General features: G+C 34.8%; 2 protein-coding genes across 2 annotated transcripts; both read right to left on the bottom strand.

The window, feature by feature from the left end:
* Window positions 1–15,336: 15,336 nt before the first annotated feature.
* Window positions 15,337–17,847, bottom strand: LOC142610039 (protein WHAT'S THIS FACTOR 9, mitochondrial). The gene is made up of 2 exons (XM_075781757.1): window positions 16,182–17,847; window positions 15,337–15,534 (listed from the first exon to the last, which is right to left on the bottom strand). The coding sequence occupies exon 1, from the start codon at window positions 17,823–17,825 to the stop codon at window positions 16,647–16,649; it is 1,179 nt and encodes a 392-aa protein (XP_075637872.1). The 5' UTR covers window positions 17,826–17,847; the 3' UTR covers window positions 15,337–15,534; window positions 16,182–16,646.
* A 1,080-nt stretch (window positions 17,848–18,927) lies between these two features.
* Window positions 18,928–24,748, bottom strand: LOC142618877 (uncharacterized protein At5g49945-like). Its single transcript, XM_075791917.1, has 3 exons — window positions 23,585–24,748; window positions 19,482–19,685; window positions 18,928–19,388 (listed from the first exon to the last, which is right to left on the bottom strand). The coding sequence occupies exons 1-3, from the start codon at window positions 24,569–24,571 to the stop codon at window positions 19,158–19,160; spliced, it is 1,422 nt and encodes a 473-aa protein (XP_075648032.1). The 5' UTR covers window positions 24,572–24,748; the 3' UTR covers window positions 18,928–19,157.
* Between the last annotated feature and the right edge of the window lie 1,123 nt (window positions 24,749–25,871).

Here is a 25,871-nt window from a genome sequence, read left to right as displayed (position 1 = left end):
CAAGTTTTAGGAATTAAGTTAAATTCCCGGTTTCTTTTTAATTTTTTTTCTTTCTTTTAAGTTAAATTCCCGAACGCATAAATGTCTCTAACATTATCCAAAATCTAGTAATTAAAGCAAATAAAACCCAAAGGAATCTCTCTCTCTCTCTCTCTCTCTCTCTCTCTCTCTCACACACACACACACACACACACATTGTCGTGTTGGGTTAAACGGTGGAACAATTGGGTCTTTGTGGTGGCAGGAAAATGATGGTGAAACAAATATGTCTCTGCTCTTAACTCTAAGCTCTTCACTTGGCACTTTACATGCAACTTCATGGTTGGCACAATGGTTGTAATTAAGCCATTTCTCTTGATGGGTGCATTTCAAAAGACACATGGCTGGTAACTTGTAAGCCATTTCTCTTTCAAATATTGCTGGTATATTTTACGTGGTCTCGAGTTTGATTTCGATCATAGCATCGAGTTCATTTCTGATTCGAGAGTATGCCAAATGAAGAAATTCATGACATTCTTTGACACTATATATATATGCACTCAGAAATGTCCACCTATATATAGTCATGCATGATCTATTTACACAAAGTTGTGCTAGGACAACTAAAAATGGCATAACTTTGTGCCACAACTCACCACGTGGCAAGTTGTGATTGGTGTCTATGGGTCATATGAGAACACACCTTCACCAATCACAATTTGCCACGTGGCAAGTTGTATTGTGCTCCTAGCATTTTCCATTTACACACCACATAGATAAAAGTTATTAGGTTTTTTTTTTTTTTTTTTTTTTTTTTGAAGACAAGATTATGAGATCACAACAACATGCGTGGAGTTGTTATTTGAAATTGTGTCACTGCATTTACTCTAAAATTGACATGTAGAAATATCATCAAACACCACCAGGTCCACCACGAGTCTATATATATATATATATATATATATATATGCACTCAAAAATGTCCACCTATATATAGCCATGCATGATCTATTTACACAAAGTTGTGCTAAAACTACTAAAAATAGCACAATTTTGTACTACAACTCACCATGTGATAAGTTGTGATTAGTGAAAGAGTGTCTATAGGTCATATGAGAACACACCTTCACCAATCACAACTTGCCACGTGGCAAGTTGTGTTGTGCTCCCATCATTTTTCATTTACACACCACATAGATAAAGGTTATTAGGCTCTTTTTTTTCTATTTCTTTTCTTTTTTTCTTTTTTTTTGAAAACAAGATTATAAGATCACAACAACACGCGTGGAGTTGATATTTGAAATTGTCACTGCATTTACTCTAAAATTGACATGTAGAAATATCATCAAACACCACCAGGTCCACCACGTATAATCAATCTTTCGACCATGACTTATATATATATAGAGAGAGAGATATCAAGGTCGATCATACATATTATTATTATTATTATACATATTTGATTTTTTTAGTATAAAACACCGATTACGTTTAATAGATTTTTGTAAAAATGATAGTGTAATAATCACAACTTATTACCTAATAAATTGTGAAAAATATTTTAAAAAGATTTTGTATGTTCAACTTGTAGGCAAAGTACTTAAACAAAAATTGTCCGCAAATTTGTTTTTTGTAGTTTTCTGTTCTCAATGTTGGTTCTTGATAAGAGTTTCACATCCTACCCTTGTATGGCTACATGGAACTTAGTTTCATGAGTTCAGTGTTTTTAGTGCATACGATTTGTTGCGACGACATATAATAAAAATTAGACATGTATTACCATCATAATAAGTCCAATGCTCTAGAGCATTGGATCTTGTGCCCTGCATGATGAAAGGCAAGCAAATGAAAATTTTGGCAGTCAGCTTGGATCACTTCTAGCTTAATAGCTACTAGGCCAACTGAGATTACTTGTGATCATTTTGTAACTTGGGCATATGTTTGTCAACTATTCTGACGAAATGAAAGGGAAAAATGTGTGAAGCACAGTTTCTTGATAAAGTAGTTAGCAAAATAATTGGTGTGTCAATTATATAGTTCTCTGTCTCAAACACATCAGATAAGGAGTAATATAGGTACAATTGTTTGCATCTGTACGTAGTGGTCATAATTAAATTCATAAATGACCCACCTGAAAATAACCCAAAGCTAAGCTTATAGTGACTAACTATGAGGATGACTGCTCAATGATGTACACCAAAATTTATTGAGCAGTTAGGCATGGTTTTTCACTTCATTATCAGCTCTTTAGTCTTTACTCAACACCACCTTCCACTACCACCACAACCACAACTATGAGGATGACTCAGTATCGGTACACCGTACACAGTATTACATGTACTGAGAAGGCAATTAATTCCTATACTGATATCTTGGCTAACCTTAAAGAACACTGAATGAGTTGTTTTTGTTGGGTGAACTCTTGTACAATAGGGCTACACATCTACATAGAAACAGAGAAGCTATCTTTGGGCATGTACTACTTGAACTGTTGAACTTCTTGTCCTAAATTTATTGCAATCCTTATTTACCAAAGGATTTGTCACGTTCAGGTAGCGTTTGGATAGAAATTATTGTATCTTAAGTCTGCGTTTCTAGTGTTTCACACCTCTTTTTTTTTTTTTTTTTTTTAAATTGAGAAGCACGTGAACACAGACCTGCCAGTAGGTTCCGTGCACACCACCTCGTTGACAATCAAATTTGCACTAGAATGGCACTGTTCAGTGGGTTTCGTGCACTGTTCACAGGACCCACAAACTTCTTTTTTTAACAAATTTTTTTTTTCTATTTACACATTTAAAAATTATTAAAAAGTCAGCTTATTTTACTATCTAACTTAGGGCTGTCCAGAGTACCCGACGACCCGCTGGACCCGATCAGCCCGACTGAAACCGACCCATCACGGCCGGACCGACACCTCCAACAGGTCGGTGATGGGTCCCAGTCTTCAGAACCCGACCCCGGTGGGTCAAGTGATGGGTTTTGTCCTAAAAAACCCAACCCACACGACAAAACCTCAAAAAGAAGCTGAAATCCAGCGACGTTTGGGTTTCTCAGTTCCGATTCGGCAACGTTTGGCCTTTCTTTACTCAAATATGCTCAAATCCTCACTCAAATATGCTTAAATCCGGCCAACTCCGGCAAGATGAAGCTTAGATTCGAGGAAATCTAAAGAGAACTCAACTGTATTTGGTAAGATCGAGCTTAGATTCAAGGAGATCTGGTGATAACAAGCTTTGAATTGAGGAGATCCGACGAGATCAAGCTTCGATTCGAGGAAATCCGGCCAAATCCCAGCAATTTTCAGCAAAAACATGTACAATCCGGCGAGAAAATGCAGAATCTGGTGAGTTTTTTCAAATTCCAGCGACGCTTTTTTTCAGATTTCGATCTTTTCTTTATTTCGGCAACCCGCTGGCCCAACTGACGCTCACCCGCACCCAAAACCGACTCGACCGATTTTTCCGGTGGTCGGTTATGAGTTCCTCCGCCCCTCCACCCGACACCGGCAAGTCGAGTTCGGGTTGGGTCCAAAACTGACCCAACCCGACCCGTGGACAACCCTAATTCAACTTATTTTTCTACTATTTTTGAGCCCATTACACTTTTTGGTACTATTCATGAGTCTCATTGTACTATTTCAGCTAACTTTTATCTTTATTTACAATACTTTAAGTAAAAAGTTTTCAGTTTCAGCAAAATAAGTAGATCTCAAATAGACCCTCAATATTATGGCTTTGCGTGTACTCTTTTTTGGGTATTGATAAGAATTTCACTCCAACTAGAAATATACTTGAATATATAAATAACAATGATTTAATTCAAACTCTACAACTCAATCCAAAAATATAACTATATATATATATATGAATTTCACACGCTACCCTAAAAAGGATAGCATGTGAAGAATTTAGGCAATTAGTTTTGACTATATCTTTTGCCTTTGTTTAGATACAAGCTTATTAGGGCAACTTGAGATTATATTACTAATAATCATCATTTGGTGACATATTACTTAGCATGCGAATCACATCCATCTAGGATTCTAGGTGAAGTGAGTCACATCTATCTGTCAGCTATAGTCTAATGAAAAGGAAGACTTATGTACGAAGCACATGCAATTTGTATGCAGAGTAGTTGCGAAATATTGTGTTAAATTAAGAGATGATGGTCTAGGTCAAATGTGTGGATGAATTATTAGGTTTGCTACTATTAATTGTACGGAAAAATCTTAGGTGTTATATGGATTACCCAATAAATTTAAATATATGATATTGGATCAATTTAATCATGTATTACTATGGTTTATAGGTGGAGTTTGTAGTATGTCTTTATATTAAAACTCATTTTTTCACTTCTCTTGTATGTGTGTGTGCGCATGTTTGTTTCTCAAAAAAGAAGAAGTTATAATGATATGTTTGAACTCAATTTGTAGGGTCATTGGGCCCAAGAATGTGTGTGGGGTTGGTCCAAGAGTATTTTGTGAGCTAAAGGCTCAATCCGAGGACACTGAATAGTCCGAGGATGTAAAAATGTCAACTCATAAAGCAATATTAATAAGTAAAAAGGTGATACCTCAACAAGTATGTCCAAGAATATAGTTTAAGGAAGATTATGTCCTCGGCTATGTAAAGCCAAGGTAGGAGAAGGGCTGATTAAACATCCACAAGCAATATGCTAGAAAATCCTATAGGTAAGGATAAACACGGTAAACATAGAAGATAAGAAGAAGAGTGGTGGAATATCTAAGATAAAGCTGTTGCCACTGTCCCGGCATTGAATGCTTTGCAACTACTATTATGACCTCATTAATGGGGAAGTGAGACCTGAGCATCAAAGTTAAGCTTTGCTCCTATCTCCAAAGACTTCATGGAAGGTGGATAGGACAAGTATCTAAACTAGTAATCTAACCCCTACGTGGAGCATGAAAAGGAGAAGAAGGATGGGATATAAAAGGAAGAAGGGACCTTTAGGAGAGGGGATCAGAAGAAACAGAGAAAAAACATGGTATACCTCACTATTCATACTGTAATCTATCTTGGGAAGAAATAATATAAATCATTCTCGGCTTGTGTCCGAGGAGAAGATTCTTTCATATAAACGGTTCCTTGTGTGTATCATTGTGATCAAAGCCCATCATTCTTGTTATCTAACATCACTAGAACCTATATTTCAAGCCTACTCTCTACAAATTTAATTATAAAAAAGCCATTCAGGCCCATCTCCTTCTAATTGTGGGTTCGAGCTCAAATTGTGTCCTTACACAATTAATTAGAGAATTTCAAATACTATATATAAGTAATTGTTTTTATATAAATGGGATAGAATTTTAATGGCATCACTAGCTTTATAATGGTTTCTATTTATTATTTGCATGCTTTCGGAACTCTTATTAGATTACAAAAAAAATATCTTTACTAATTGAATTAATTGAAATTTACCTAAATAACTTTACTTAAGTTTTAGATAATAATATGGCTTTGTAAGATTTTTTCTCTTTTCCGGGGCTTGACGAGAATTCCACAAGCTACAATAAAAAGTAAAAACAAAGGGTACGTGGCATATGAAAATTTTGGGATGTGGCTTGGACTACGTATTTTGTCTTGTTCTAATATGAACTTATTGGTAGCCCTACGTATCACCAATTCATAATAACTTCTTACAAAGAATCATAGGAATATTAGAGGTTTGTCAACTAGCCTGAAAAGGAGGAAAAAAAAAAAACATATATGAACTATGAAGCCTAGAAGATTCAATTGTTTTTATTGGCTTTGTAATTGTACCTGTTACTATTTTTATTTTTGCTGAATTGTACTAAGTAACTATTCTTTGGGTCATGGTAATCAATAATTACAGGCACATGCTACGCCTACACTACTTCAGAGCTAGCTAGCATGTGACTGTGGGGCAATTTGCTTGGACCAAAGTGTCTTGTCTTCTTATGATCAGATCTGATTCTAGCTAGACCAACTTTAGAGGTCTTATCATCATTTTTTTTTTTGCTTTGCTGAGTACTTATCATCATTTCCACAATGGAAGGGTTGGTCAGTTGTTCTAGCTATCACCAGCAACTTTTTGCTGTATAAGTTTTTTTTTTCCCCTTCAAATTTATATAAATAATTTAAAAGAAATTGAATTAATGGACAAAAAATTTCTACATTTTATTTTTATTAAGGATCTCTAAACTTAAATATAGAGATCTTGGTATTTTCCAAATCTAAAAACTTCAATTAATGTAGTATCATGTATGTCTACTCTTGTAGTTTACAAAAAAATAAGAATATTAAGAGATCGAATTCTCATCTTCATTATAAAACAACAACAACAACAACAACAACAACAACTTTACTTATTAGGTTTGCTACTATTAATTGTAAGGCAAAATCTTAGGTGTTATATGGATTACTCAATAAATTTAAATATATAATATTGGATCAATTTAATCATGTGTTACTATGACTTATGAGTGGAGCTTGTAGTATGTCTTTATATTAGAACCCTTTTTTCACTTCCCTTGTGTTGTGTGTGTGCGCACGCGTGTGTTTGTTTCTCAAGAAAAAAAAATTAATGATGTGCTTGAACTTAATTAATTAGAGAATTTCAAATACTATATATAAGTAATTTTTTTATATAAATAGGATAGAATTTCAATAGCATCACTAGCTTTATAATGATTTCTATTTATCATTTGTTAGCTTTCGGAGCTTTAATTAGATTACAAAAAAACCTTTACGATTACAAGTTGAAATAATTGAACCTCTCCAGCGTGTAAGTAACTTTACCTAAGTTTTAGGTAATAATATGGTTTTGCAAATTTTTCTTTTCTTTTCTTTTCCGGGACTCGACGAGAATTCCACAAGCTACAATAAAAAGTAAATACAAAGGGTACGTAGCATATGAAAATTTTGGGATGTGGCTTGGACTTTGTATTTTGTCTTGTTCTAATATTTTTTGCTAAACTTTGTCTTGTTCTAATATGAACTTATTGGTAGGCCTATGTATCACCAATTCATAATAACTTATTACAAAGAATCATATGAATAGTAGAGGTTTGTCAACTAGCTAGCCTGACAGGGGGGGGGAGGAACATATATGAACAATGAAGCCCAGAATATTCAATTTTTTTTTTTTTTTGATAAGAGAGTATTCAATTGTTTTAGTTTCCCACATGAACTTATTGGCTTTGTACTTGTTACTATTTTTATTTTGGATTTTATTAATGTGTGTCCTAAGAACAAATAATAGTATACTATTTTTAAAAAAAGTTTTATCAAAAATTGAAAAAATTTTATAATTTTTTTAATTCTCTATAAAATATTTTAAAAAATAGATAATTTAATATGCACCCTTAGAGCTTATATTAACCAAAATATTTTATTTTTGCTGAATTGTACTAAGTAACTATTCTTTGGGTCATGGTAATCAATAATTACAGGCACATGCTACGTACACTACTTCAGAGTTAGATAGCATGTGATGATGTTAAGAACTGTGGGGCAATTTGCTTGGACTGAAGTGTCTTGTCTTGTTATGATGGATAAATTTTTTTTTTTCAAAAATAATATACTATTGTGTGCTTAGATCACATGTTAGTAAAATTTTTATTATTATTATTTTATTTTTATTTTGTTTTGCTGGTTACTTATCAAGTTATCATCATTTTCCATAATGGAAGGGCTGGTCAGTTGGTCTAGCTATCACCAGCAACTTTTTGCTATATAAGTTTTTTTTTTTTTTTTTTTCCTTCAAATTTATATAAATAATATAAAAGAAATCGAATTAATGGACAAAAAATCTCTACATTTTATTTTTATTAAGGATCTCTAAACTTAAATATAGAGATCTTGGTATTCTCCAAATCTAAAAACTTCACTTAATGTAATATCATGTATGTCTATTCTTGTAGTTTAACAAAACATATGAATTTTTGTGTAATATTCACATGGTCTATTGGCATTTCTCCCCCATTTGTCTGTTAAGAATATTCAGAGATCGAATTCTCATCTTCACTATAAAACAGCAACAACAACAACTACTACAACATAATAATAATAATAATAATAATAATAATAATAATAATAATAATAAATTGCTCTTAATTTCATTGGATTTGTATAAAGTTGTATGTGACAAAGAATTCATCTCTACTTGATACACATTGTAGGTTTGTTTGGATACAACTTATTTTGCTGAAAACAAAAAACACTATAGTAAAATAATTTTTAAATGTGTGAAAAGCGTCGTGAGACCCATTTTTAATTAAAGTCTTGGTGAAAAAAGATGTTTGTGAGTCCTGTAAACAGTGCACATGACCTACTAATAGTGTCATTCTAGTGAAATGTGTGGACGTTCAAAGTGGTAGTAGGTCTCATGCACAGTGCATGAGACCCATTGGTAGGTCTGTGTTCACGTGCTTCTGGTAAAAAAAAGAAAGAAAGAAGAAACACAGACGCAAAACATGCTGCTTTTCATTTGAATCCAAACGCTGCTTGTACATTAAATTTGGTGTATATTTCCTTATTAAAAATTAGAGGGTAAAACTTTTGAATAACCTAATGCTAAGATCTCTTTTGTTTTTTTCTTTCTTCATTTTTTAATGAATTTTGTGCTCAAGGCTTATGCCAACTTTATCTGTAAGTTTGTAACCACTTGCATCAAATTTTTGAATATAAGAGCATTCACAGCAGTGGAGCTAAATAGCTATATTGCTATTTTAGCTCCACTCAAACCCCAAAAACCCACATGCAGCAGTGGAGGCAAAGCTAAAAAATTTTAGCTTTGCGCTACAGTGCTCATGTATCAATACATGAGCACTGTAGCTGAAAGTTATAAAAAAAAAAAAAAAATTTTATTCGGGCACTGAAGCACTCTCTCCCATTTCACTCTCTCCTCTCCTCTCCATTTTCATTTCACTCTCTCCTCTCCTCTCCATTTCCATTTCACACTCTGAAGCTCACCCACGTCGACGCCGATCAGCTGAGACCCACGCCGACGCCGATCAGCTGAGACCCACGCAAGCTCGCCGCCGATCAGACCCAGGCCGATTCAGCTCCACGCAAGCTCGCCGCCGATCAGACCCAGGCCGATTAGCTCCACGCAAGCTCGCCGCCGATCAGACCCAGGCCGATTCAGCTCCACGCAAGCTCGCCGCCGATCAGACCCAGGTCGATTAGCTCCACGCAAGCTCGCCGCCGATCAGACCCAGGCCGATTCAGCTCCACGCAAGCTCGCCGCCGATCAGACCCATGCCGATTCAGCTCCACGCAAGCTCGCCGCCGATCAGACCCACGCCGACATTGTCCTCCTCACCGAAGCCCAGTTCTATGATTGATGATTTTTATTTTGTTTATAATTGGTGATTTTGTTTGGTCTGGGTTGAGGAAAAAGATTGGAGATTTCGGTTGGTTTTTTTTTTTTTTTTTGCTGCTGTGGACTGCTGGTGGTGGTGGTGGTGGTGGTTGTTGTGACTGTGGCTGATGGTAAAGGTGGTTGTGGTTGGTTGTATGAATATTTTTTGAGTTGTGGGATATATTATTTTATTGTAGGAAATATATTATTTTATTGTGTTGAAAGCTAAAATAGATGCACTGCTGCAGCATGTTTTGTAAAGTGTATAGGTAAAATAGATAAAGTAACTTTTTGTATAGCTAAATTGCTAAAATTTTAGATCCACTGCTGTGGATGCTCTAAGAAAGTTGGTTACAATTTTCAATTTGTACACTGATTTTTTTTTCTTTTTTTAATTATTGTTACCATGCTTCAAATTAATTATTTTTCCCCACTATAGTGAGTTTATACTTTACCTAAAATCCTCCCCACCATCCTCCTTTGCCCTCTTCATCATATCTGCCCTTATTATTGTATGCCATCCACATCTACAAATATTTTGAGGGCTTATCATCTGAATTCAGTTTCGGTTTTACTGAATTGCCAATTTCATAATTTAGTTTTAACACCCTTCCAAATTGACTTGGTCAATTTTTATTTTTTGGAAAACTCACCATTGTTTATGTAATTATTTTTTAATATATTTCTAAATTTTGGTTTATTGAGAAAGAGACTTTTATAAATGCGTCACTATCTTAAACATTTGGTATATACATCGTTTCTTTTCTTATATGTAAACTCTTCTAAAATATAAGTAAAAATTTCAACAACAAAAAAATCAAAAGATGTGGTTGTGGCTTTGTTCAACAACATTCATAATCGCATATAAAAAAAAACAACATTCATAATAATAATAATAATAATATTAGTAAAGAGCTTTGTTCAACAGTGCTGAGTTGTGTACACATAGGATACGAGTAGGACTGATTCAGACAAGGCATGTGAAAACAATAAAAGTCGCGTAGGGCCTTAGCTTTTAAATTGAAGAAATGATGACTTTTGCATTGTTTGGTTGATAGCAGCTCGTACGTTTTACAGTACACAATAGGACTGTCTAAACATGTCGATATAAAGAAGGAAAATTCTTGCATTTCTCACATAAGAATATATGAGATTTTATAATTTTATTTTATTCTAATTTAGGGTTTTTGTAGTTAATTTTAGTTTTTAGGGATGCTTTAGATTAGGGTTTAAATTTTAGGATTAATTGAAGAGTGTCATTACTTGTCCCATACAATAAATAAATAAAAATAGTTATTCATACTAGTACAGTAGTACAATAAATTTAAGATTTATTTTTTTAGTGGATTTTAGATTCTTTTATTTAGAGATTTCAGAATTTGTTTTCTTGTATTTTTTTTAAAATAAAAATTTCCATTCAGTGGTAAATTGATGCTGTCATGTGTTTATGATTCAAGAGATGATAAGATCGACCTATATGCTATATGTTATTTTTGATTGTTCCATAAGAAATGCAAAAAAAGAAAAAAGAAAAAAAATGATATATAGGTAAGAATATTAAATTACAAACTAAATCCTACCAACTAGAATAATAAACCTATATATCTAACCCTAATAAAAGCCTTTTCTACATTTGACTCCTTTCTTTGTTTATGTTCACATAATAATGTCGGAGGTTAAGGTTAATCACATGTTTTGAATGTGATCATTTCTTTTTCTGAGTAAATCTAATTTTCTTATAACCAAAAGAGATACAACAAAAGGGTTTTGGGATCTGTGAACACAAACAAAAAAGAATTCAAGGATTGCAGACAAGGAGAACGATCCTTTTGACCATTATGTCGAATTTCATTCATTACTTAAGGACCATTAATTCATATGGAAAATGTGATTTTTTTTTTCAAGAATAATTTCAAACTTAAATATGAAATTAGGTTGTGTACTACATAAGATGAATAGCAAGCGTAGAATCAGTTTCCAAGTAAATAAATATGAAACTCAACTCCCAAGCCATGAGTAGACCATGTCTAACAGGCTAAAATATTCAAAGTATCAACTACTCGTACCAAATTTTAGATATAAAAATTGTATTTCAACCTTAATTATGTTAAAGTACTACAGTTTATTTGTAAAATCCCTCAAAATTAAAATAATGAATTTCATTAGCTTTAAATTTAATACTATTTAATCCCTAAAATATTCAAAGTATCAACTACTCGTACCAAATTTTAAAGATAAAAATTGTATTTCAACCTTGTATTAATTAAAGTACTATATTGTATTTATAAAATCACTCGAAATTAAAATTGCAACTTTCATGGCTTTAAATTCAATGCTATTTTGTTTATCAAAAATTCAATGCTATTTTTTTATTCGGATTATATATTATTATTATAGATTATACTTCTTTCATTCTATATTGTTGGTCTTTTTTTTTTTTTTTTAATAAACTTTTTAAGGGACAATATTTAATGCATTGTTTGTGCGTTTTTTATAATTTTTTTTAAAAAAAAGGTGATATCTTGTGTATGGATTACTTGGGTACATCCTTTATCTAAACTCTGCCTACAAAAATAATAAATCCAAAAAAGTGAATAAAAAATAAAAATAAAAACTAAAAAGAAAGGGCAAATGATGGAGAAGATATCATATGAGGAGTTGCTTTTATGAGATGTAACGTGATCCACACAAATATAAATAAATAAAATAATAAGAAGTACTATATATGCCTACATACATATATATATGTTATAGTAGAGTTAATTGATAAGGTCCAGCTTGTATCCACTTGCCACTGGACCCATTAGGATATAGACATATCCAATCTTAAACACATATCAGCTTGTGTCTACTGGCCCACTGGACCCATTAAGATACGGACATATCCAATCTTAAACACATATCTCCATTCGCATTCGCATCCAACTTATCCGGTGACACCGGCCACTGGAGCACAAGCTCCACCTACTTCTGTTCACGTGATGATGAGAAATGAGAATAGACAAGACAAGGCCCTGTCATATTTCATAACAGCCTGTATTCCTCCAACCGTACAGATCATTGAGTGAAAAGTAGTTCTAAATAAAATGCTTTGCTTATTAAAATTGGCCATACAATGCTTTGCTTATTTTGTTAAAATTAATTTTTTAAGTTAAAAATATTATAAATAAAAGTAAAAGTTAATTAAAATAGTATCATAAAACTTAGAGAATATTGAATTTTTGCCTTTATTTTGTAAAAATAAGAGCAATATGTTTCTATTTTGAAACTATTTAAATCCGTGTCCTTATTTTCGAAACTCGATTTTAACAAAATCAAGTTTGGTATAAAATTCGATATCCACAAAATCGAGTTATATGTAAATTTTTAATTGAAACTCGACTTCAGCAAAATCGAGTTTCACTTATTTTTATTTTTATTTTTAAATTAAGTGGCAAAATATACATAGAACTTGACATTGCTAATGTCGAGTTTTAAAACAGAGACACGGACCTAAATAGTTTTAAAACAAAGACATATTGTTATTTTTACAAAATAAGGGCAAAAACTCAATATCCCCATGAAACTTATAAACAGTATAAAAAAGTGCAGAATTATAAATAGTAATAAAAATAAACTAGATCATAAAATAAATGGACAAAAATAATCTTTACCTTGCAAATACTAAACCAACAAAAATGAAGAAACGTGGGAATTCCATTCCTATTATTTTTCACTAGAAAGTAGAAAGTAGAAAGTTCTTTTCCTTCTTTCCCCCACTTTGCGTTACATGCATAAAAATATTTAATGGGTGCCACCTTAAAAATCACACTCTTATAATTGTTCAACACGCAGCTAAACCTACCACCTTGGGCCCAGCCCATCTACCACCTTGGCCTCTACCCTTCCACTTTTCTTGTCTAGAAACTTCGACTTAGCAATTATACATTCTCACAAAGTCACAACATTACAAAAGCTGATTGATTCATATTTATTGGGGTTATCCGTCTGTCCCACACAAGTGTTTCAGCTCAGCTCCAAAAAGATGAGTGTGTGATCAGCATATTTGCAGTAACTTTTTTATGTAGTATTTATGAAAGACAAATGTTAATATTTACCGTGCGGTGGTTATTAATGTTGCACTAATATGGGTCTTATTTAATAAAAAATTAAACAAAAAGAAAAAAAGACATAAAACTAACCCACAACTAATTTTAATATTTTTTTCTCTATGAAGCTGGTCTTACAATCTAAAAACTTCAAAAATATGACATAAAGCTGCAATAAAACTAAAAAAAGAAAAAAGAACAAAGGGTTGCACTTAACGGGAACCTTAGAGTGCCTGTTAATACAACTCTTTATGAAAATATATAGATTTTTAGTAACTTTTACGTTAATGTGTGACAAAAAGTTAAAAATTAGTTTCTTTCTAAAAAGTTAAAAGCTATATTATTTGGAAAAAGAAACCGAGACACAAAAAAAAAAGAACAAAAAAGAAGGTAAATGCCAATTGCTATTTTTTGCTCACCTTGCGTGTATGTCTCTCTTTCTTTTTACATATTCTACTTATACTTTTTCTAATACAAATTCTACTATCATCCCCCAAAACACTTATTTCTCTCTTTCTTAGCACTCTCACGAATGCTCTCCTCTTTCATTTCTATCTCTTAAGTGTTGAGACCACCTCATTAAGGATAATAACATACCTTTAACCCACCTCAACCCGACTCATTGCTATATTATCACATTGCTTACCCACAAGCACCAAAACTGCGCCACAATTACAATACCCCAATAGTCGTAGCCTAGCAAGCCTCAACCTACGAAAAAGTTTTTAGTCTTAAGCACAAATGGGAGCTCCAAAGGCAACATGGTCCGAGGTGAAGGTTTGATCCAAGACTATTTAGGGAACTAGTTGGGAGGTTTTTCTCTTTAAGTTAGCCATACAACCAACATCACAATTGAGGTTTGGGCAACAAGAACATGATTGACACTAACATGGGACAGGGACTTGGAGAGACAATCCTTGACATGGATTCTCTTTTTGTCTATTAGTAATTACACAATGAGCTAACGATCCCTTGAACATCCATACTTGTTTCTGATTACAGAAACCTGCGCACTAAAGAATGACAGGTAGAGGTAAGACACATATGCTGGGAAGTTAACTTTTAAGGTGATCAGCTAGCATCAACGGAGGCAGATAACAAGAGCAATATGTTGAGCCTCCGCCTTTTGTTGTACCTCATTTTCAGGAATGTCATGCATGAATGCTTGAATTGCTAGACACGTCAGATTTAAGACATTCATCCAATCATAAGGTGTCACAATTGCCATATTCTAACAAGCATGAACAAGATCAAAATCAGGGCCAAAATACATAGAATGACCACTAACAAAGGACGAGCACCAGAACCCAATCACATTTAGTTTTAAGCACACTTTTTTCCTGGTCATGTTACAACATTCATCAAGTAAAATATGCATCAAACTTCCTAATCTGTTGGTGTGTGCATCCTTACAGCTGAAGACACAACAGAAACTTTTCTTTTTATATTTAACAAACATAGGTTCTGGAACGGTGTCCTACACGGCTGTTTCAGTCACTGAAGTTGTGATACCTCCCTCCAGCAATTGATCTCAAGTGAATTTTCTAAAGTAAAGAAAGGGAAATGAAAGAAAGGATAGTGTTAAGAGAGTTGGAAAGAGAACAAATCTCTTGCACAATGTTCCTTTCAACATTGTTGTCATGAATATTGTATGTGTAGTTGGCTAGCTGTGTTAGAACTATCTATTATTTCGGTTTTCTACTCACATATTGACTAAAACATCCATCAATTACATGAAGTGCTAACACTGGCAGTGTGGCATTATACTTCTTCATAGAAAGGGAATCAAATATCTAACTAGAATTGAAGAGAAAATGGAAGAATAAGGGGAACAAGGCTCGTGGAGTTGTCTTCCAAAGAGAGAAGAGAGCATCGTGTGTTGTCTTAAAGGCTTAATTCAAAAGGCTCATGCCAGAAAGTGTGAAACACAAATGATGATATTCATTTAGATAGTTTTTTCACTTACATATCAGCTTGGCGTGGACCTAAAGCCAAAACCAGAACCTACAATACTGAGGATAACTCAGCAATAGCAGTCAGCGTTGGCATTGCCTCAGATTCTTTTGGCCCTCTCCTATCCAGTTCAACCCTACGGCCCTAGCATTAAAATGCACCTTGCCTGCAATATGATCGGAAAATCAATACTAAGAACACCACTTTTGATCACAAACTTCCCTTTGGCACAGCTTGAAGCATGAAAAACAAAATATTACCAAGTAGAATATAAAGCATCAACAACATTCACTGTTAGAACTTAGAAGAAAAAAACAGGAAAGCATCTTACCAAACACAAACAATTGGACAGTTGCAAACCTGGAATAATGCACAAATGAAGTTCAAAGGCACTCATTAATTGTATAGATTCAATTTTCAAAAAATGATTTCATTTTCCACTTATATAGATGTTAACATGACTATGTTCAAAACAAAGAACATATACTTGCAATTAACGGCTAATCTTGACCATTTTAAGGCACATCTGACATGGATATAAGACTGCATCAAGAATCAACATTTAACAATACAAACACAAACTATGAATTGTTTATGGAAGAAATGCCCCATTTCATGACATAAAACTTATTACAGTTCTAAAAATTCAATGAAGCAAATTCAATGAAGCAAATTACCAAGTAAAAATAAATTATTAATGTCTTATTTCCAATGGTATCCACAACAATCTAGTGAGTGCATTCACTTCATAATAGAATAACACATATCATCAAGTGAATGTGAATTGAGCATCAAGTCAAGAAAGGAACATACATTATTTTAAAATTCCCATGCCAAAGCAACCCGCCAAGACATCCACCCTGCCTCTACCTGCTCACTTTCTGTATCCTTTGTAACACTCCCCTTACAGCAGGTAATTAACACCAACTTGCACCTTCTCACTCTTCTTCTTCTTCTTTTCAATATGAACATCATACTACCCTGCGGTACCAAAAACTTACTTGTCAGTTAATATAACCTTTACATTATCACCATCCACTTAACATTTCTCTTTGAATTTTCCAAGAATTCACCCAGGAACACACATCCATTCACCCTTGATTCTAAATTGCTCTTTGGTCTTTCTCAGCTATCAGCTAAATGCCTAGAACAAATGCATCCGCTTTTGCACTGCAAGAGGACAACAGAAGCCAACAATTCCCTTTTTCTTTTTTAATTGCCACTTAGCTTCCTACCTATCATCCTCTATCAATCACATCAATCTCCCTATCACCTCACTCACATTTCTTCCTTTCCTTCCACCCTTTCACCACTAGATCTTGAAGCAATCTCTCTCTTAGCACCAGAAGCTAAACCAACAGCCTGCTTTCGCCGTTTCTTCTTCGGCACCTTATTCATAAGATGAATATACCGATACCGCATACCCATCAACGGATGCTTCTCCACCAAGAAATCCTTCCTATAAGCCTCCCTAAGCACCACGGTCTGCGTCCTAATTTTATTCGACAGATAAAATATCCCCGGATGATGAACCAATGCCGTCTTAAACCTCCCTTCAAACCCCAAATACTCCCCTAAGCAAAACACATTCTCCCTCTCCGTCTTCTTTGACACCAACAACCATAACAACTCGTGTAACACCGCCACGGCCCACTTCTCGGCCTGATCACTATTTGGCGACAAATGGAACGCATTCTCATAAGGAGACACATAAGGCAATGCTTGCCACTCCTCAACCCAATCCCTCACCTTCTTCTCCAACTCAAAACCTTTCGTCAAACACATGGGGAACATAATTCTCACACCTGTCTTGCCCCCCAAGTAACAATCTTTCCCTACCCTTCTCTCCAATTCAGACACTGCCAACTCCTCCCTCCACTTCACAAGCTCCAAACCAAGTACTTCCTCACCACTCCTCTCATCTCTCACCTCACAAACATTAAAATACTCAGGATAATCACACAGAAGTGTCAAAATGTAATTTTGAGGAAGACCCAGATCCCATTTGAACCTCTCTATCACGTATAAAGGCAATTTAGACGCTTTGGTGAGCATTAACAACTTGGTGAGTCTTCTAACAGTGTCATTTCTATGAGTAGGTGAGTTGTGAATAGAGGACTCGTCTTTGTGAATGGAAAGGAATTGAGGGGTGAGTTTGAGGTGAGGAGGGGATTGCGAATGAAGGAAAAGAGAAGGGTATTTGAGGGAAAAGTTTGAAGTGGTAGTGGGGAGGTTTAGGTGGGGTTTAAGGAGAGAAGCTGTGGAGAGAGGGAGGGTTTTGGAAGGGGTTGAGAGGACTTGGTTTTTGAGAGAGATGGCTTCTTTGAGGTCCTTTTCACGTTGGACTGCAAAGTCGAGGTAAGGGTCTCGGACCCATTTGATTCTGGCGTTGATGAAGGTGCGTACTTGGTGGTAACAGTGTGGGAGCTTGGTGGTGTTGTTGGTGTGTGCTGGCATGGTTTGGTCGAACTGTTGACTGTGATTGTGAGCGTGCGTGTCTTATGTTTTTCTGGTTTCTGTTGGTGGGGTAATGAGGAAGGTGATATGGGCTTGGCCCTTTTATATATTTCATAGTTATTGAACCTTAAGAGACACCCGTTGAACTACACCAATTGACCCTATTTTAGGAACAATTTTTTTTTAATCCTTTTAGGGTCAATTTTTTTTTCCCAATCAGTGTATACTTAACAAATTTTACAAATTTTCTTTTTCACAAGTGTTGAGAGACGTGATTATTATTATTATAATGAATATTTATTATAATGAATATTTACTATAATAACTTCATATGAAAGTGATATTACTCTAATTATAATGTCACCTTAAATGTAATGAAAGAAATTATTGAATTTGTTGTATATATAGGTAACTTCATCAATTTCACGTGTCAATCTACGAACATTTTCCCCCTGTTGTAATAACCTAGTTACCATACCAAACCATCCATTGCAATGATACTCGTTAAAAATAACCTTTAGATCATTTTTTTTTTCCTTGGGAAGATTTAATATAACACGGTTGGATATCATCTGATAGCAAATTAGGTACTCTTTTGTTGTAAAATAAAGGGTTAGGGATCAAATCCCACCTAACCTAAAGGCACTCCCTAAAAAGAAAAGGAAAAAAGGAAAAGAAACTCATTAGTATCTTGACTAAATGGTAAAAAATAAACAATAATCATTATGGAATGGCCAATATATGTTCAAATTCTATGGCCGATTTATGATCAAATTCTTTTACTTTGATAAGAGCTATAAGCCTATAACGATGAGCTGTGCAGACAGATAATTCACTTTTTTTACTTCCACAGTGATGAAGTTTATCAAATTGAAGTATTTTCATCACAAATTGCACAAGCACAAAATCCAAGGATCCTATCACATTTCCATTTAAAAGTCTAGTTTCTCGAATGGCATTTTTGCCACTGTCCAGAAACAAGTTCAGATAGGCATGTCCGATCAATGTTGCCATTGTCCAGAAATGATATATAAATATAATTGGTGAGATGCAGAAACGTCAATAATGCACAACCTATTTTAGAAGCTAACTACCAGAGGTATAAATGTCAGCCAATAGCTTGAAAACAGTTTCTGCAGCACTGAATTTGGGTACACATTCAAAATCCACAAATTTGTGGAATTGTTTAAGACAAGCTAATATAAAAGCAAAGAACGAAGTACATGGTCATAAGGGTACAGTTACAAAAATTTAGGAGGGCAAACCCGAGTAAAATATCAGAAAATTAAGTGAAGATTATGGAAATTTAAACTCGTCTAGTGAAATCTGGGATTAGTGGGCACGGGTCATCTTTACTTTTGGCGCTGCCTTCTTCATTTGACGAGCACGCTCTTTTGCTTCTCTCTTGCGAATAGCCTCTGCAGTAAGCTTTGCCTCAGCCTCCTCCAGCATCTTTTTCCTCTCTGCCTTCTTTTTCTGCAAAGCTTCTTGCCTAGCATTTTGCATTTCTTTATATGCCTCTTGAGCAGCCTTTGATCTGGTTGCTTCTGTTTTAGATCGAGCCTGCACTAGCATATTTCAGAGTTAAAAAATCATGACTTAGCTAGCAAGTGTTGTTTAATCAAATAGAAGAACTTTATTATAAGTTTGACCCACCTGCGAACTGAGCTTGTACCGCCCAATCAAGTCGATATAATAAGGTATAAGTGCTACCAATCGAGTCATATCAGCCATGTTATTGGCGTCAGGGAGGGCAAACTTGAACAATAGCACCTTCTTATGTGTGCCGGGGCTTTGATCAGAGAAATGCATTGACATGAAACCCTTTCCGAATTTCTCAAAAGCTTTTTCTCCAAAAACCTGCACAATACCAGGTATGGTTATATTTAAAGAAACATAATGCAGATGTTTCTATCTAATTGTGTGACGTGGGTTATTTGGAGGGAGAGAAATAATCGCATATTTGAAGATTCAGTGCTTTCCATAGCTTTATTTGTGATGACTTTGTTTGATTGGTCACGTGCATGGGGATTTACTTCTAGAGAATCCATTCTGCTGTTTTTAGATTCCCTTTCTTCTTGTACATAGTTTTTTTGTTTTTCACTGTTGCTTGTACTTATCTTCTTGCCTACTTCATTTCTTTGATGGAGTAGTTTTTTAATACAACTTTTCTTACCTATCAAAAAAAAAAAAAATCTATCTAATTAGAATTGTGTGGCTATGATGCTAGATTGCCTAAGATTTACTTCATTGCATAGCGTAGTTCTTAAATAGTAGGAATATCAAGAAAGAGGATGCACAGTTAGACCTGAAAGCATTTACTATAGAAAAAAAACAAAAAAACAAAAAAAGAAAAGAAAGAAAGAAGACCTGAAGGCATACAAGATAGCATGACTCCAAAGCATTCAAAATTGGGGACCGGACAACAAATAGAGCATTATGATGTTTAGTGGGGTGAAATATGCAACACTAAATACTGGAGAAAGACTATGCAGCAAGGAGAGGATAACATTGATATAATTTGCATGCTCTAGTTAATTGATTTATTAAAGGTTCCATCATTTTCCAATTAATCCAGTGCATGTGACAACATTACAGAGGAATTCAGTCTGTGCACAAGTTAAACCAATCTTTTTAATGGGACAGAACATGCAGAACACCTTTTAGCCCATTTCAGATATAGAAAATGTAAGGTAAACATCATTAAATTTTCCAAAACTAGCAGTAAACATCTATGGAAGCTATTAGGATATGATAAATTTAATCATTTAACCACATACTTCTAACACTCCCGCTCACATGTGGGCCAAAACTACCTTTAATTGGTGAGACCTAACATGTGGGAATTTAAATGGGAGGTAGAGTAGGGGAGACAAAGATCGAACTCAAAATCTCATGCTTTGATACCATGTTAAATTACTAATTGTTCCAAAAACTTAAGCTATTGGGATATGGTAAATTTAACCACATAATACTAAGGCCAATTCTTTGCTAATTAACTATTGAAGCAAGATCTCTATAGTACTCATCCAATGATACATTCAATACAAACCTTAAAAATTTTATAACCTTTCATCAGGCAATGTCACACATACAATCGTGTCAAGTGCCTCTAGTGTTTAGCTTCCAGAACATGCAGCTCACATGCATGCACAAGCACCCACACACATGCAGACGCATTCAGAATTCTAAAAACCCCCCCCCCCCCCAAAAAAAAAAAGCCCCGCCCTTTTACATGCATACATACACATATTCACTGCAGCTTGGATATCAAACCCCCCCCCCCCCCCCCAAAAAAAAAAAGCCCCGCCCTTTTACATGCATACATACACATATTCACTGCAGCTTGGATATCAAATTAGTTTTATTGACAATTAAATTTCAGATTACACTAATATTATGTTTCTTATTTTTTCTTCATCAAGGCTTCAATTAAAAATCACTAAAGCTCATGGAATTCGGGCCAATCTCATTGGAAATTACAGAAAATCAGATCTGAAAATTTTTAGCCATAAATTTAAGAACCAACACTAGTACTATTGGATTGGAACTCCCACAAATGATCCAAAGGTGGGTCCTTTAGGGATGACCAATTTCAAGGAAAAAAACCAACACATGAAGCAAAGTGATTAAGGAACTATGGAAGCTAACCCATGCACAAACAAAATGATTATATAAATCTAGCATCAGCTTTCATAGTTACTTATACTCTTGCTTCAAGAAGTGGACCTTTTATTCTTGGTATGGCCATTCTCTAATAATAGAAAACAAATAAAATAAAATAAAATAAAGGCTGCTACATAAAAGTTTCTGGGTAACCCTTAATGCTACTACTGTTTTTATGGGTGATGCTCAAGTCATTAAACTAAAACTCATAATTAAAAGGCCAAACCCTCCACAAACATGGACATTTAAATCTACTCATCTCAAGGAAGCAGAAACTCACCACATTAAATTAAATATTTCAGCACACACATGCACACACAAAAACCCTGAAAGTATAAATCAAAGAGGAATAAGAAAATAGAGAGCAAATAAATAAAGTGCAAGAGAGTTGGTAGACAAATAGGGAGAGAATTATAAATAGAGCAAGTAAATAAGAGAGCTCCTTAACATTGTTCTGTCCCTCGCATTGAGTTTTGGCCAAAAAAAGTAGTTTTTGCTGTAACACTTGCTCAGACTCCCTCTCAACTCTTAACTTTCTCACTCGCGTATCTCTCTCCACTGCATGGAAGAAAGGCTTGGGAGATAATTGTGCACTCTACAAGTAACGAATTACTCCACTCAACTAAGCCTTAATCTCAATTAAATTGGGTCAGCTATGGATCCTCATCAACTAATTGAAATTTGTCATATTTATTCCACTCTGTCATTCTATCTTATCTAAACCCATTTTCTCTATCTAAACTCATTCTACCTCATCTGAACCCATTACTTCTATCCATATTATTTTAGGCCTCCCTAATTACCACATCCTTCACTACTTGTACTCATGTTATTTTAGGCCTCTCTATTCCTCTCTTTTTAGCCCCTTAACTTGAATTAAATCATCTTTTTATTCTCTGCTGTGCATGACCAAACCTTCTAATGCGAATTTCCCACATCTTTCTTTTAATAGCAGCCTTACATTTGAATGGATGACTTCATTGCTTATCCTGTCTTTCCAAGTTTTCCCACTCATCCATCTATTTTTTTTTTTTTTGATAAGTCCATCTAAAAATTCTCACTTCATGTATAATCATTTTATGAGCATATTGCTTCTTAAAATCCCAATAATCATTCTCTTATAGCAATCCCATATAAAGTTAAGCTCTCATACTTTCTCCTCTTATTTTTAAATAGTTTTGGAAGTAAATTAGTTTATCTTTCAAGTAAGTGACAAATTACAAGATGTTGGAAAAAATTGTATATCCTAAAACATGTTACTAATCAAGCAGGGTTCCATCCATCAACAAAATTTATGAAGTTCATTCATAATAATTACAAGGAAGAAGAAACAGCTATGCAACCATATAAAAACTAAAACCCCACTATGTACTACAATAATCAATACCTAAATAGCAAAACATCAAAATTCAAATTATCCTCATAGTTTCCCATACAGACACAAATTACCTAATCAAATACAGTTCAAACAATCAGGAAAATCAAACATTTCAATCAAGCACTAGCTCCTCACATTCACCTATCATAATTCAGACCATACAAAAACTTCAATCCAACTACTTGCTACACTAGACAATAACTACACAAAAGCTCAAAGCAAACAAAACCAATTCCCACAGGTCAAATACCTATAAACACGAACAAAATAGTTTCAACCAAGCACAAACTTCTCACATCAACAACAACAACAACAACAATCAAGCCTTAAACTCGAAATTTCGGATCAACTCTGAATCCTCACTAGTACACTTATCCTTTTCCACTGTTCTATTCTATCCAAAGTCAAACTTTTGGTTACTTCCTCAATTGACATGTTCTTTTTTAGTACTTATCACATCAAATTATCAACATTCAAATTCAACAACTATACTAAACAACACACAATGCAAAATCGAAGAAAAACCACCAAAATTGAAATGTCTTTTCCACCATTCTAATCACATACTCATTGTTACTTCCTTAACTGAAATGCATTTTTTATAAACTACTTCTCACATCAAATTATCAATATCCAAATTTCAAACCACACAACAACAACTAGGCTAAACAAGAATTCAGCAAATAAATCAATCAAAAACAAAACCAATCCCAACCTGTTCGAGCACGGCATCCGTGATCAAATCCCCAGCAACCTCCTTCGACTCCGAAATCACCGCCAACTCCTCACTCACCCACTTCTTCCCACTCGGCGCCGGCACCATTCCCGCAAACTTCTGCAAATCCCTAACCTCCTTCTGCATAGTCTTCGCCGCCTTCTTCTTCGCCACCGCGAAAACCACATGATCCATCGCCTCCTCATTCATATACACCTCGAAACTAATCTCGTCCTTACACGGCACCACCATATTATACAACCTCGAAATCAAATCGTGGCGGCTCTTCAACTCCATGGTGGCCAACAAACCCTGGCAATACCTCCGCCCGCTGGCGTAAAACTTGAACACGGTCTGACCTTCCTTCAACAACAACGGCGAATCGTCGCCTTCTCCGACGCCTAAGAGGCTGAAATTCCGATCGAAGATCGAGTCCTTGGTCGCGAACTTCGACGCCCAAGCGAGAGCGAGGTTCTCGTTCTCGCGCCTCCCGGTGAAGTAGTTGATGGCGAAGACGATGAGGAAAGAAACGCTCACGATCTCGATCGTGTACGTTTGAAGCGAAAAGGGTTTCGGCGGCTGAACCGGTTTCGATTTCGGATCGGAGGGAGTGGCATTTTCGGTAATTGTTGGGGTTTCCAAGGGCGGTTGTTGGATTTCCTCGATAGGCAAGCCTTCGAATTCGTCTTCGTCCCAGTACTCGAAGCTGGTTGGCTTCGGAGAATCCGAGGGGATTGGGTCTGGATTCGGGTTCGGGTCTGGCTGGGTGGGTTCGGGTTCGGGATCGGGATCGGGATCGGAGAGAGTGAGAGAAGGGGAATGGAGGAAAGTAGTAGGGTAGAGGAAATCGGAGTCGGATTCGGAGTCGGAGCCGGGTTCGGATTCGGGGTCTTCGGAGTCGAAGCCTTCGAAGTGGGAATCGGAGAAGACGAGGGAAAGGAAGAGGAAGAGGAGGGAAAGGAAAGCGAGGAAGTGGAATGGTTTCATCGTGTTGAATGAATGAATGAATAGATTTGAAATGAGTTTATTTTTATTAGAGAGAGAGAGTGAGGGTATTATGGATTATGATGGTATCATGTTATCATTGTTATGAGTGATTTTGAGTTTTTTGTGAAAGACGGACGGTGGGAGTGGGAGAGGAAATGGAAGTGAATAAGGGTCCGCCGGGGTTGGAGGGGTAACTTGGTAAATCTGACTACTGATATGATTTTTGTTTAATAATTTTTGTTTAGGAGGTGATTTTTACATTACGCTCCGTTTGTTTTAATAGAAAACCTTGTGTAAAGATAATTTTTCTTATTTTTCAGTGTTTGGTAGTATAAAAAAAGATGAGTCAAAGGAAAATTATTTTTGGTTAACATAAAAAGTATGGCTTATTTTTAAAGATTGTTTTCCATTAAATTTTTTTGGAAAACAACTCTATCTCATAGCAAGCTAAATAAGGGAAGTTATGAGGTTGTTTTATATAGCATGATTTAGTGCTTTTTTATTTTTTATTTTTTATTTTTATTTTAGAGAGAGTTTTAACTTTAGGTGTCTATTCTTAATTATAGTTCTTTATCATCAGATTAAGATACCAATCAGTTTCTGGTATAAGTAAGGATTGAACTCTAGATCCCTTATTCAACTATCAGAAATTTTACTAGTTAAGTTAACTGAGACTTTAGTTTAAATATTGAAAATTAATAAATTATTTTTTTTAAATGATAATTAGTTACAATGGAATACGAGGGAGGCTGCAAATATCATGAGATGTCATTTATCAGTATATCCTTGTTGCAAGAGAAAGCCATATATAGTTTTTTTGAGTGTTGGGTAGCCAACCTTTTATAAAGTGTAACTTAAGTATCGCCATTAGAAAGCTTGTAAACAAGTCAAACTTTGTTGAATATTGAATATTTGATTTTGGTTAAATAACAAAAGTAAAATGTTTAAGCTCAAAGCAAGTTTACAAATAATGTTCAAACTCAAGCTCATTAAAAAAATAAAAAATCTCTAATTGCTTGAGCTCAATTTTGGCTCTGCTTGACTCATTAATTAAGTCAAGCTCTAACTTAATATCAAGTTCAAATTTAAACTCAATATCAAATACATGAGGTTGAACTAAAAAGCATTTAATCAAAGTTTTAATCTAAACAAAAAAAAAGCTTAATAAAAAAGGACAACACACTAACTAAAAAATGAATTTTTCTTCCATGCGTGAAAAATGAGAAATTTCAAAGACAACGCATAGCCATGAGGTGAGATGAAAGGGTTACCAATAGGTGAGGATTGTAACGACGGTTGT

The sequence above is a fragment of the Castanea sativa genome, chromosome 1 (genome assembly GCF_040712315.1).
Source record: "Castanea sativa cultivar Marrone di Chiusa Pesio chromosome 1, ASM4071231v1".
Classification (NCBI taxonomy): domain Eukaryota; kingdom Viridiplantae; phylum Streptophyta; class Magnoliopsida; order Fagales; family Fagaceae; genus Castanea; species Castanea sativa.
This window is presented reverse-complemented; position numbering and strand designations above follow the sequence as displayed.

Coding starts and splice junctions, on each gene's coding strand:
- LOC142610039 (XM_075781757.1), bottom strand. CDS start 17,825: ATGCCAGCACACACCAACAACACCACCAAGCTCCCACACTGTTACCAC.
- LOC142618877 (XM_075791917.1), bottom strand. CDS start 24,571: ATGAAACCATTCCACTTCCTCGCTTTCCTTTCCCTCCTCTTCCTCTTC. Junction 19,686..23,584: donor CGGATGCCGTGCTCGAACAG/GTTGGGATTGGT, acceptor GGTATTGTGCAG/GTTTTTGGAGAAAAAGCTTT. Junction 19,389..19,481: donor GGTACAAGCTCAGTTCGCAG/GTGGGTCAAACT, acceptor ATGCTAGTGCAG/GCTCGATCTAAAACAGAAGC.